Source organism: Esox lucius, chromosome 11 (genome assembly GCF_011004845.1).
Source record: "Esox lucius isolate fEsoLuc1 chromosome 11, fEsoLuc1.pri, whole genome shotgun sequence".
In the NCBI taxonomy this organism is placed as follows: Eukaryota; Metazoa; Chordata; class Actinopteri; order Esociformes; family Esocidae; genus Esox; species Esox lucius.
In genome coordinates this window covers 45164170-45178450 of record NC_047579.1, presented here as the reverse complement: position 1 = coordinate 45178450, position 14281 = coordinate 45164170, and the positions used below count along the sequence as shown (strand labels likewise).

The 14281-nt window shown below is 38.1% G+C and overlaps 1 protein-coding gene across 1 annotated transcript in view; it reads left to right on the top strand.

Annotated features, from left to right (window-relative positions):
- The first annotated feature begins 4050 nt into the window (after positions 1–4050).
- The window catches only part of hs3st4 (heparan sulfate (glucosamine) 3-O-sulfotransferase 4), a 146527-nt gene continuing 136296 nt past the window's right edge, over positions 4051–14281 (top strand). Inside the window, exon 1 of the mRNA XM_010874908.3 lies at positions 4051–5339. Within this exon, the coding sequence (XP_010873210.1) occupies positions 4723–5339 (617 nt within the window). The 5' untranslated portion in view covers positions 4051–4722. The remainder of the gene's footprint in view (positions 5340–14281) is intronic.

Here is a 14281-nt window from a genome sequence, read left to right as displayed (position 1 = left end):
AACAAACCCCACTGTGGTTAATTTGTGCCTTTCTCTGTGGCCCTAGATAGTGACTTTTTTCTGGGCAAATTTGTGAAATCTCATTATCTTGTGTCTATGGAATGAGGATCAATAGGGATTTATCGTTTATTTTATTTCTTTTGAGGAATATAGGAAAAGCCCCATTGTCCATTTTCAAGCTGTTTGCTTATGTAGGATGTTCCATTTTACTTCACATTCATTTATCACATTTATGAATTTAATTGTTCATCCATGGGCTTTTCAAGCTCAGAGAGGCAACTCCAATTTGGCCACAACCTCAGGACCAACTGCTGCATCGCAAACATCTAACAAATTGATTTAATTGCATTCACATACAATAAAGTTGGGATCTAAAAGGTCAGCAGGAAATGGTCCAAAGCCCAAAGGAGGTTGTTTTAAGGGGCCAGCTGAATTTAATACACATCCATCACTTTTTATCATATAATAAGTCCAGAGAATAGCAGGCCAGTCAACATTGGGGGAAAACAGCATTATCGATCGTTTAAAGGCCTGGTATCTATCATTTCACCTCAGCATTGGCAGACTGCAGCCATTTCTGACCATGAGAGTCTATGTGGCTTCAGCAAAGTGTCTAAGCATCTTAAGTGCTGCTTTGCCAAACATGTTTCCAGTGCTCGCTGATGTCATCATCAACATGTTATAATATATAATTTATAGTCATTAGAAAAAGATTCAGGTACATCATTGATTGATTTAAATATGTTTTATCTTGATTTTATTGCCTTGTGGTGCACCAGCTCTGTTCATTACGACAGGGTAATGATAAGGGTCAGTTAGTAAATGTTATGTACATGTATTAAGGAAATTAAATGAATTCCAGTTAGCTGGTAATGAATAAAAACTAGGATCTGCAACATTGATGAGCACTCTACAGCAAAACCAATCAAAAGTCTTTGATGAATTCATATTGTAGGAGTATTGTAGGACAGGTACTAAAATGAACTGTTAAATGTGAAGTATTGACTCCCATTTATTTTTAAAGAATTTTCAAGAATGCAATCAAAGTTGATTTACGGCAATAATCCCTCTGTAATCTTAAAACACAGACAGTCTGAGACAGACTGTCCTCTCTCAGAACAATAAGAAGTGCCTTGGAGACAATGAGTCCTGGATATGGCATCACAGTGATCCCCTTAGGCTACAGTACCTACAACGGCCCCCAAATTTCACAACCCACTCTGTACTAAAAATACTATGTTTTTTTAATGCACAAGTCCTGTCAATACCAAAATTGTTTTACAATTATTTCAAGAAAATATAGAATTGCAATAATCAATCTTTGACTGCCAATCAACAATTAGTATATAAACAGTTACATGAAGGTTTGCCTGGGCTGTGTGCACTGATTGTGTTAAAAAAAAAATTATGAATAAGAATGGATCTGTATTGCAGTTTTGTTTGTTAGCTATATTGCCAGCCAAAGGAATTATTTATTTTAATTAAATGCCAACGTTCTGTTCCAACCACCTGTTCAATGCAATCATTCTAAAGCCATGTACTGCCTGAAATCAACTGATGAAAAGAATTTAAAATAGTTGTAAATGCATTAAATTATAGTATTGACATTACATTTACTGTGCCCTCCACAATAAGTAAATGATATTAGTTAAAGATGATAATTTTTTTGTTATATAAGAGATATAAGAGACAATATAAGAGAAAGCAAATGTTTAAGTGATTAAAAATTGTTTGAAGATAAAATAATCTTAATCAATAAATAAATATTATTCTCAAATAGTGACAGTTATTTGCATCCCTAGAAACTCACAGGAACCACATCTAATAAAAATAGCTAATGTATATATATATATATATATAGTGCCTTGCAAAGACCCTGACCAATTGTCACACTACTGAATTGAAATTTCGTGTTGCTGTATTTCACTGACACATCAAATATAATATGATGACATTGGTGTTATGTGGAGGAATATCTGTAACAAAAATATTAAGATTCATAAAAATATTAACAAAAAAAAAAGAAACAAAATAAACTATTTCAAAATGATATATGTTTCTTATAGACATGTCCAACTCCTACAGTATGCCGTGGAATCTCTCAGTTGACACAGATGAAAGTATTTGCCCTAAAAAGAATGCAATTAACTCATCACCTGTGAACCAATAAAGTTGCTGTCATTTTTTCTGGATACAAATCTGATTGAAAAGTAATTGGTCAGACCGAATCTAAAGGAAAATTAAGACCAGAGAGCAGTGTACAGAACTTACAGATAATGTAATAGCAATGTATAGATTATGACAAGAGTACAAAATAATATCCAAATGTGTTTGGATGAGCACAGTTGGATCAATATTTAGGATGAGGAAAATGCATTACACCACCCAGGCGCTGCCAAGAAAACACTGTCTTTCAAACCTCAGCACTCTAACAAGGAAACTTGTGAGGAAGGCCACAGAGAGTCAAACAATCATTTTGAAGGAGCTACAGAGTTCAGTGGCTGGGAATCGGGTAATGGTGTGCCAAATGTATTACCAAATATTAATATGTGGTGATTGAATATTCATGGTTTATATTCCTTCCTGACCGGAGTGGCTAACATTTCATTGCATACTGGAATTTTAAGGGATTTTCACATAGCCTCTCTAGTAATTTAACAGGATTTCTAAGGTGGTGGTACATTATTTTCTGTAACAATACTGTATACTGAAGGGTTGTACCTGCATTATGACACAGTCTGTACCACAACTGCTAAGAAGTAAGTACAAGGGCAGGTGTGATTCATCTACCTTTGACTTTGTAAGAGATGTGCTTTTGGATTGTACAGTATTTCCTGTCCTGTGGGAGGCCTGATGCAAAAGAGCTGTACTTTTATTTTTGTTCACTGCTCCAGCGTTATTGCCTTTTGCAATGTGCAGCTCTTTTGAGCACCGTTCTTGCAATTCAAATCAAACGTTTTTATTTTTTCTGTGTGTAGTAACACTACCCACTGTTTGATATAAAAGAGTTCTGTTTCAAACATGATCTCAGAGATTTGGTCAGATAAGCATTAGCTATCACTTTTAGGTGCTAGCACTGTAAAATGACCTCTGCCATTTCGAGTGAGTAGCCCTCCTTTGTTGTCATGGTATTAACTGTGTTTCAGATGTTTGTGGTGATGAATAATTTCAACATCTAAAGTTTTATACTTTTACTCCCTAAAGTGTATGTGAAAATGGTGTCAATATTTTCAGTTCAGAGAACAATACTGTCATCTCGTGTAATACACGTGGTTTAAATGTGCTTCATTAATAAGCATCTTGATTGCAAATTAATCCATTATGGCAATTAAGCCATTTCCCAATCATAGTGCATTCTCTACCATGCCATGTGCCTATCACAACATGAATGAAAACCAATAATACTTTTGATAAGAATTGGTGGAGTGAGACAACGATTATCACAATTTCCATAAAATAAATATTAATTATTATTCTCTCCTACCATCTACCAAGATCAGGGAGAATGTTTAGATGTTTTTTTATTCCAATGTTCCAGAAAACACCAGTAGGGCGCAGGCATGAGCTGCTTGGAGAATAATTATTGAGAAGTAGAAATAATAATAGTAATAACAGAGTCATTGTTTTAAATATCGAATTTATTCAGTAAAGACATTGTCGTAGTTGAGCACATAAACTTGAGATTTTTTACTCTTTTAATGTCAACTGCAAGGCTTCTTTTAGGGGAGAGCCCGTGAGTCGAAGCTTTATTACATTTGCATGTTAACTACTCACCCTTTTATTCATCTGACGCTGTCTTCTTCTTTTCTTTGCCTGTCATACCAGGCATATAAAAAGAGGAGGAGGAATAGTCATCCCGCCTTCCTAATAGTATCTCAGACCTATCTGGCTGCCGTATCTGACGTTTCACAGGGTTTCCTACACTCTGGCACGGATTGCGAAAACTGGGTGTAGACTTACTGAGCTTGTGCTGCTCTACTAGGCCTATTATAGTGCTTCGATTTGGGTGAGCTCACACAGTTGATGCGCACATCGTATCTACCAATCAACAGAAGGCATTAGGACGGCAAGCCACATTCCTGGCCACTGTGAGGAAATCAATGAATATTTATGCAAAGGTTGTTTACTTACTACTGCTCAAAGTTATTATTAGAGGACTACTGTGCATTTGTGTCGCTTTCTACCTTGTTTTGAAGAGCCACAAGATTTGTAATTGGCAGCTTTGAATCTACTGTAGGGTCGTGCTTTCAGTGTATCGGGGATTGGACTGGACACTGGCGGCGCGGTTGATGAAGACGTGCTCTGCACACTAGACCTACTTCAAACACTTGGCCGTTCCCCTTTTTCTTTTTCCGTAAAATGCCAAGACTTCGTCCATCAAACTCTGCCCATTTCAAACCAGGCTGCTCATTTGGAAGGACGTCAGACCGCAGCCTTTCTAATCTGCAAGTTCAGTCCAATAAATTGTGACATAGGCTGTCAGCGTTGGAATAAGAAATCGATATCCAAGAAAGGGACGCGATATTCTTTCAGAATTTTAACGATCTATTTCCTCTATCCTCATAACCATGCGAATTGTGTGAAGGCTGGAGTGGTCCAGCTACTTGCATTTTAAGATGGAGCAGTGCTGATAGTGACAAATTATTGTTGTTGAGTGTCCATGCAAGACTTGGGGTGGAAACATGTCTGGCCACTTCTCTGAGAGGATCACTGCTATCAGAGATGGCATTTTGGTCCAGCACTTCGGTTTTTACCTCTAAAGTGCCCCGGAAAATCTTATTCATGTTCACCCTCTCCCTCTCTGTCACCTACTTGTTCTATAGCTTGATGAGCTGTTACAACTCGTTACAGTTCCCCTTGCAAGAGAACTACGTGTACCAAGGGAGACTGGTGACAGAGGAGGCAACTTTCGTGACATTAAGGGAGAAACTTTATTCCACTTCGTCGCAGGGCTATTTGGACGAGGAGCTCATAGAGGCAACTGCCGCCGCAGAGCAAACGGTTGCAATTTCCACAGTCAAAGATAATGTGGAGACCGAACAAAGAACATTGGATTGGGTTAGGACTCAGGCGTCTCCAACTAAAGCCGCCGCGGCGTATCACTCTCCCGCTCTGGAGAGGGAGCCCCCGGAATTCAGCACCACGGACAACGAACTCAGGGTGAACTGCACCTCGGATTATGGGGAGAAGAAATTACCCCAAGCCATTATAATTGGGGTGAAGAAAGGAGGTACAAGGGCTCTGCTTGAAGCTTTGAGGGTCCATCCAGACGTCAGAGCCGTTGGGAATGAGCCACATTTCTTCGACAGGAACTACGAGAAGGGGCTGGATTGGTACAGGTGCGCGCATCTAATCTAACTTCACCTTTTGGTTCAGAGGTCTTACTACCTAAGCAACCCCAGAGAACATGAACCGTGTGGTGGTGGTAGACTACTCTCTTTTTAATATTTTAAACAGGCCGGTATTGCATTTTCTAAATGGTAATTACAACAATGATAAGATTGATAATAATAACAATACAATAATTCAACATTATTCCTAAGTATTTTATTTTTTTTATCAATAAAGGGTACCAATTATTATACATCCCGCAATGCAAATCCGTTTATCAGGTAGCACAATCATTTACATTTGGAAAAAAGGCTAACCAAAGATTAATGTTACTTAGGAAGGGATCAAAGTCTCCTTCATGGTGCAACCTTTATACCTTTACTATTGTGTTGTTGGTCATGATTATATATTGATTCTGAAGTATATTAAGCCTTTTGTTTTTACAAAAATTATATATGCAATGTAATACCATTATAAGTATGCATTAATAATGTATATAACCCGTCAAACTACTCAGATTTTCTTGAGTGCGTTGGGGTATACATGCATTATTGCTCCAGATTAATCTGATCCGCGTTACAGTTGGGGTCATTGTTCCTGTTCTGTACTGCTGAGAACTGTACCTGTTCAACAGGTCTGGTGCTGTATGTGGCATTAAGGCTTGCAATGCCACATTTAGTTATCATTCATATTGTATCACATTCTGCTATGGTGTCACAACTATACAGCGCCCTACCTTTCCTAATGTTGAACAAAATCATTTAAGTCAGTTCCCAACAATGGAATAGCATTACTATCGTTTATATTGTCAATACTGTGTGATTTCTACCATTGCAGAAGACCTACTGTTTGATAGCAACATGAGAGCCATACCTGATGCAATGTATATTGAAGGGAACGTGAACAATTATGGTCATTAAGTTAGGGCTTTAGAGAAATGTGATCATTTGAAAAACACACTTCCTGTATTGGTGAACATATTGTATTGGTGTAGAGAATATTTTGCTGTTTTAAGCTAATTTCTTGGAATTCTTCATTCATATTTTAGTAACTTTACATAATATTTAGGTGATGCCTAGGATTCGAGGTTCATGGGCATGTAATCTGGTCATCATAATGCAAATGTACCTTGCTGGTTAGCCCATGTTTTTTAAATAGTTAGACCAACTTACCCTTCTTGCAAACATTGACAGCAGTTCAACTGGACATGTATGAGATGTTATAGATACGCAGCTCTTTAATTGATTTCTGTGAACAACTGAAAAGGAAAAGATACCTATACACTACCCCATTTTTAAATATGTATACATCCGCAGTCAATATGGACTGCGCTAAGTCCGCCAGAGTATGGCTGCTGTACTCTAGGCCTATTCATGAAGTTCACCTGAAAGCAAGCCTTTTGACTAAATTTCATCGGGGTATAGAAAATGATCAATGTGATCAGGAAATCCACATGGGTCTATAATGATCCTTTTCCTGGGTGTTTTGCCATGTCGTCTAACATGTACTTAATTTATGGTACATATGATATTCCCCATTGAAAATAAATGTATTCTAGTCATGTATTTGTTTTTTGTTCCAGCGCTATGGTCTACTTGCTCGCTTGTTTTATTTTTGCAAAAAAATTTAAAAACACTGAAATATCATGGCATTAAACCATTCTCTTTTTTAGGGTTCTTCCAACCCTATAATCTTCATGCATCTAGCAAGATGATGATGTTCTGACCGACCAAGGGAATGCTGAATTCCAAATGTACTCAGCGAATAGAGAATGAGAATTTAGACAGCTTGTAGCACACAGTCCATAGAGCTACTAGGTGATGTGGTTGTGAACCCAGTCTATTCGTATTGCTCAGGGCTTTGGGTTTGCATCAACCCGTTCCAGTGTGGATGGAAGCTTTGCTTGGATCTGCCCTCGGCTGTTGGATGTTCATTCAATCTGTGGTAATGTGAGCCGTTTCATTACATTTACAGTGTGGGGCTCATTAGACGTCAAGATGAGAGACTGGCTTACATATAACAAGAAAAAGTGCTTGTGTGTTTTAGTTTCTCTGAGCCAACTAAATCCCATATTTACTCGTAGTATTTATTTACACATTTTGCCCTCTGAATTTTTTTTTTTAAATCAGGGTGATGTATGCATGCCGGATGTAAAGTGTTTTTACACACATCGTGAGAATATACCAGCGTACCTGTTCTGTCTCTTGTGACTGTTATTTTTGTGACAGGGGGAAAAAAAAGTACAAATCGGATCAATGGCATTGATGGTTCACAGTATGCATTGTCTGTAAAAACACATTTAATAATTGGACATTTAATGAATCTTTGCTGTTAATAATACATTTCGGTACAGGCCTACTCTGCTAATGAACGCCTAATCCTGTAACTAGAATAATTGAACATTGGTTTATAAGGTTGAGTCCACTGACCTCATAAAATGTACTGAATCAGTCTAGTTGCTCAGTGGTGGCCCATTTCTCACTTTGTGATGGTTTGGAGTGTTAGACATTGGCAGAGGAAGAATGTTGTACCGTTGTAAAAGATTTAAAATAAGCTAGTACAAGTGCACTGCCGGAGGAGGTGTGTTCTGGCAGAGGATTTGCCCTCAGTTAAAACATGCTACAGTAGTAGCCTGGTGTACATTGAATTCATCCTGTATCAATATACAAGGAAAATGTCTTCTTACACCCCATATTCAGAAGATATACTTCGCAACGAGAAAGTTAATCGTCTTGTTCTTGAAATATGATGCAGAACCTTGATGACATTTATTTTACGGGCTGACACAGTGTTTAAAATGCTTGTCGGAGAGGACCTTATGCCTTGTTAAACTCCTTACCGCTTTTAAGGAAAAGCTATATTTTTCATCGAGTAGGTAATTCCTTCTGTGTGTCAGATCTCGATAATAGCTCTGCCATTATTAGAAGAATCACACCGCTGCTCGGTTGACTATCCAGGGCTTATATAGGTGCCGAAAAACAACAGACAATTAATTATGCTGGTATTTATCAACAACTCTATTGCCTGTAATATAGATTTTTGCAGTAATATAATTTGTGTTGTCTTACTGTCCTGCAGATCATATTGTGTGATGTGTGAATGAAATGCATGACCCTGATGTATCTCTGAGGTCTCCAAGTCCCATTTCATGTAGTTGAGAGAATTGCAGTTCACCTTGTAAGCAATAAAAGCTGAGGCTATGTGACCGTACATCTTTTCAGCTGTTTTGTATTTTTGTAAGGCGCTGGCCCTGTGTTGCACAATGTGACAAACAACGATGTCACATTACAGTCCCAGAGCAGGTATGAATCCTACAGCAGCACAGTGTTCTGAATGTACTCTCCTTCCCTAAGCTTTTTCCATCTTTGTTGCTTGCTGCTAGCTGTTATAAGAGGTGCCAAAATGATGCCAAAGAATCAGCATTGCCATCACCAAGGACTTTCTCTCTTTGTGTGAGTTGTAATGCATTCTGATCAATAGAGACCTACACAGCTCTGAAGCCCACACAGTGCAGGCTCTACGCTCTGCCAAGGCCATGCAATGAAGTACTCTCATTCTTTTATCTACTTTATCATTGAGGCACTCGTTTTCCTCTGAATGATGGGGGGGGCAATTACATTGCTGGTTCTAGCTGCTACTTTTTTTTGTAAAAATAAAATCCTATCAGTGTGGAAAGCATGTCAGTGCCATATCTTTGTTTAGTTTTTTTAGAGGGTTGTAAAGAACATTTGTTCTAGCCCCAGCCTTATCCGTATTCTACGGTGCCGTAAGACAGGACCTTCTGACAGGAAATGTGTGTGGGATACGGCGGTCCACTGCTGAGCGAGGCAGCAGAGACTCTAAATCCAACATTTATCCCTTGTTTACCCCGGCGCTCCCACCTCAGTATGTTTCGCTCGGCGGCTCAGCTCCCTGACTCCTGCGTCCCGACCAGGGGGCCTGTGACTCTAGTCAGTGGGGAGACGGGCTGGAGGGAGGTGGGCCAGATCCTGGAGCGGCTGACTGAATGCCATCCCTCCTGTGTTGCCGCCACTGCAGCGCCTCCACATCCCCGGTGCCGAATCTGCCGTTGCATGATAAGACGGCGCCAAGGCTCGCAAGGACGCACCTCTGGGTACTGGGATGCCAACGCGGCAGTCGTGGAATTAAACTTTTTAATTAGCAGTATGCCCCAGTGCTTGTGGAGAGAGTGGACTGTTGCAGTCAGGTCGGTCTCAACGTCCCCCCCTCCTCTTTTCCACTTGATTAACCTCCCAAGCACCACAGAGCCAAGATATTCCACCAGTGTCCACAACAGAAACATATTTATTTCTCGTTCCAGCACGTTCGTCTGGATGCAGACATAACATAGTGCAATGACACAGATGGCAGAAAGCCTTGGTCTTCCCTCTGTCCGTCTGTTTGTTAAACTTGAGTATATGAAGCAAATATTCCAAAACTAGCATATTCTATGGACAGTTACATGGTCACACTTAGGCACTTAAACTCCTTTTTACCTTTAAATGCATGCCAAACAAAAAACATAGATTACTCAATTAAATAAACCAACTAAAACTACAAGGACCAGATTCATTTTAAAATAAGTTTAGTAAAAGTTCAGGCAAGTAGAAAAATACAAACTTTAAGGTTTCTAATGCATGTCTTTTCTTGTGTACAATAACATTATCCAAAATGGATGTGTGTGTGGGTGTTTGTGTGTGTGTGTGTGTGTGTGTGTGTTGGTGAGGAGGTATGTGACAGCAAAATATTGAATGAGTGTGAAATCAGTAACACTGATTCATGATTATACTGATCACAAACAAACATTCCAGATGTTCTGATGTCCTTTCAGGTACATTTAATGGGCATTAGAATATTCCTTTGCATGTACCATTCATAAGCATATTACACTCATATGTATCTATAATACTCAATGCTTCTACCATACTGTTCATACTCCCCCATCCTACTCTTTCAAAATTGAAGCTAGTTACATAGTTTATGTATATTACTGCCATACTTGCCATATCTACAGTATTTGATGCTACTACCAATATTACAGCTAGTTTACAGTACTCTTTTTAAACTGATATTGGTGTACAGTGTTATACATATTATTGCTTTATCCTCTTGCTATATTCTTGCTGTGTGTACATTTTTCTTCTTAATTCTTTCTATGTAGTTGTACTGAGCTATGCCACTGTTCATAAGCTTATTGCACTCATATGTATCTATAAAATTCAATAACTCTACCTATTGCTTCTAGTTCACACTATTCTGTATATTACTGCCATACTTGCCATTTCTAAATGTTCAGAAATACTACCAAAAGTACTCTTTTTTTTTAAACTGCTGCTAGTGTACAGTGTTGTGTATAGTTGTGATCATAAGTTTGTATACCCTGGCAGAAATTATGAAATGTAAGCATTTATTTTGAAAATATGAATGATCATGCAAAATAACTGTCTTTTATTTAAGGATTGTGATTATATGAAGCCAGTTATTATCACATAGTTGTTTGGTTCCTTTTGAAATTATAATGATAACAGAAATTACCCAAATGGATCTGAGCAAAAGTTTACATACCCTTGAATGTTTGGCCTTGTTACAGACACACAAGGTGACATACACAGGTGAATTTCCCACACTTGGGGCTTTTTTAATAGCCAAGGTCAGTTAGAACAAGAAAGATTTTAGCCAATACAGAAGAATTGTTCGAGATACAAAGAAAAACCCACAGGTAACCTCAGGAGATACAGGCCGCTCTGGAAAAAGACGGTGTGGTTGTTTCAAGGAGCATAATATGATGATACCTGAACAAAAATGAGCTGCATGTTTGCGTTGCCAGAAAGAAGCCTTTACTGTGCCAATGCCACAAAAAAGCCCAGTTACAATATGCCCGACAACACCTTGATGCGCCTCACAACTTCTGGCACACTGTAATTTGGAGTGACGAGACCAAAATAGAGCTTTATGGTCACAACCATAAGCGCTATGTTTGTAGAGTGGTCTACAAGGCCTATAGTGAACAGAATACCATCCCCACTGTGAAGCATGGTGGTGGCTCACTGATGTTTTGGGGGTGTGTGTGTTCTAAAGGCACAGAGAATCTTGATGGCAAGATGAATGCAGCATGTTATCATAAAATACTGGCAGACAATTTGCATTAATCTGCACGAAAGCTGCGTGTAGGACACTCTTGGACTTTCCAGCATGACAATGACCCTAAGCACAATGCCAAGTTGACCCTACAGTGGTTACAGCAGAAAAAGTGTTAGGTTCTCATGACCTTAATGTCATTGAGCCAATCTGGGGACATTTCAAACGTGCGGTTCATGCAAGACGACCAAAGACTTTGTCTGACCTGGAGGCATTTTGCCAAGACGAATGGGCAGCTATACCACCTGCAAGAATTCAGGGCCTCATAGACAACTATTACAAAAGACTGCACGCTGTCATTGAAGCTAAAGGGGGTAATACACAGTTTTAAGAACTAAGGGTATGCAGACTTTTGAACATGGGTCAGTAAAAAATATCTTTGTTGCCATGTTTTCTTTTATGATTGTGCCATTCTGTTATGACCTACAGTTGAATGTGAATCCCATAAGAAATAAAGGACATATTTTGCCGGCTCACTTGATGTTTTCTTTACAAATGGTACATATATTACCAATTCTCCAAAGGTATTCAAACTTTTGAGCACAACTGTATATTGTTGCTTTATTTCATGACTATTTTGTGTTTAGCTATATTTTTGCTTACACTCTTCTAACCTCTCACTACATTGTTGTCATGTGCCATGTCACAATAATTTTATTGTGCAGGATGACGCTGTGTTGTTTTGTGCATTTGACAAATAAACCTTGAAACTCTTAGTTTTGGGCATGTCATCTCACACCATGGCACATGTACCTGGAGGCATAATGGTAGTGATATAACATTTGGAGGTAGATATTGTTAATGTTATAAAAAACTAAGAAAGTATATTGTCTCAACATATTTAGAAATGGGATGTGTGGGGGGAAAATTAAGGCTTTTCATACACTGCTTGCATTTCTCCCTTTGCCAGTTGCCTACAGTCCACATGAGACACTCTCTAGCTAATTTTAATGGCCAATAAATATTTTTTAAATAACTTTTCCTAACAGAAATTAATCTATATGTAATCACATGTTTAGAATAGTACTGTATCATCTTCCAACCAACTGATTTCAGTTAGTTTGCAGCAAGCATTCTCTACATAGCATACCCACACTTTACTTATTGCTTCACCCTAACTAACTATAAAAGAAAATGAAAGCACAGCATTTCGTCCTCTGAATAATGTCAAACTCAGGATGATGCATGGAATTTTATCACTGGCTTTGTATATTTACACCCATAGGGAAAATATCCCAGCATACGTGTTCAACTGGTAAAGATAAAGATTCAACATTTAAAGCAGTGGCTGCATGTTTATGAGGTAACATAAACGATTGAAGAAATTTTTGTGCACCAATTTCATTACATCCTTGTTAGTGAGCATTCTTCAGTTACCAAGATAATCCATCCACTTATCAGGTGTTGCATATCAAGAAGCTGACTAAACATAATGGTCATTAAACAGATGTGCAGGGGACAGTGAAAGGCCAGACTTTTGTCACGTACTGTAATGCCATGGATGTCTTACATTTGGAGGGAACATCCAATTGGCATGTCGACTGCAGGAATGTCTACCAGAGTTGTTGTGAGTGTTAAATCTTAAAGTCTCTACTACAAACCACCTTTCACAGAATTTGACAATATGCCCAACCAGCCTCACAACTGCAGAGCATGTATGCCCACGCCAACCTGGACCACATTCGACTTCTCTACCTGCTGGATCTTTGAGATCAACCGCCCGGAAAGCTGATGAAACAATGGGTTTGCACAACCCAAAGAATTTCTGCACAAATGTCTCAAGGAGGTTTATCTGCCTTCTTAATGGCCTCGACATTGTCTTCAACATGAATGCTGTTTTCTTCATATTGATTTAAAATATTTTGAATAGGATGGTGTTGGTAGTTAAGTCAAAGGAAAGGTTCTGTAAAATGTTCAGGAAATCACATTTTGATAAGCATTCTTTAATGTATACCTGTAGAACTGAACCATTAACTTAGCTAGCTTATACACCTGCCAACTATCTTAGAGCAGCAGTTACCACCTCTTCTGTGTATTCATAAATTATTATATATATTGGAAAAAAACTAAACAATGAAACAATCTGAAACCAGCTGTATTTTTTAAGATTCGAACCAAAGCCAAAACAATTTAAATGATTCATTAATCAGCACCAGAGAGCAGGAGAGGGCAGAGGTTGTCCACACTCTTCAAAATTATGAGCTGAACAAAACATTTTAATTGCATATATTCTGGTACACATTTCTGAGAAATTATTTTAGAAAATGACAAAAAGACACTGCACTTATCAACAAAAATACTAGTGTATGCTAATTTATACATCTACCTTTACATTTTACATCTGCAAATAATACAAAATAAATAAAATGGTTTTGGAATATAACGACAATACACTCAGCAATATTTGTTAAACATGACCTCAGATAATTTCTACTAAATGAAACATTTATCTCAGTGGTCAAGGATCTTAATTTCAAGTATTGTATGTTGATGTATTTCGAACAGCTTTGCATACTTTTATGAGTAGATGTTTTTCATCGGTTTGATCAGAAATTGAAGACCTGTCATATGTTGGATGGAATATGGTTGAAAATAAGGTGTTAATTAAATAGAACTATATATTCTTCACTTACACTTGACATCAAATTTGATGTGCCATTATAAAAAAGTGGAAAAATTCCCCCGATAATTACCAAATATACTAATAACAAATATAGCTGTGGTCAGACAGTTATACTAAAGCAAATAATAATTACATTTTCAAAGTTTTTAATACTATAATTTTTGTGTGCATTTCTACAGTATGTGTATA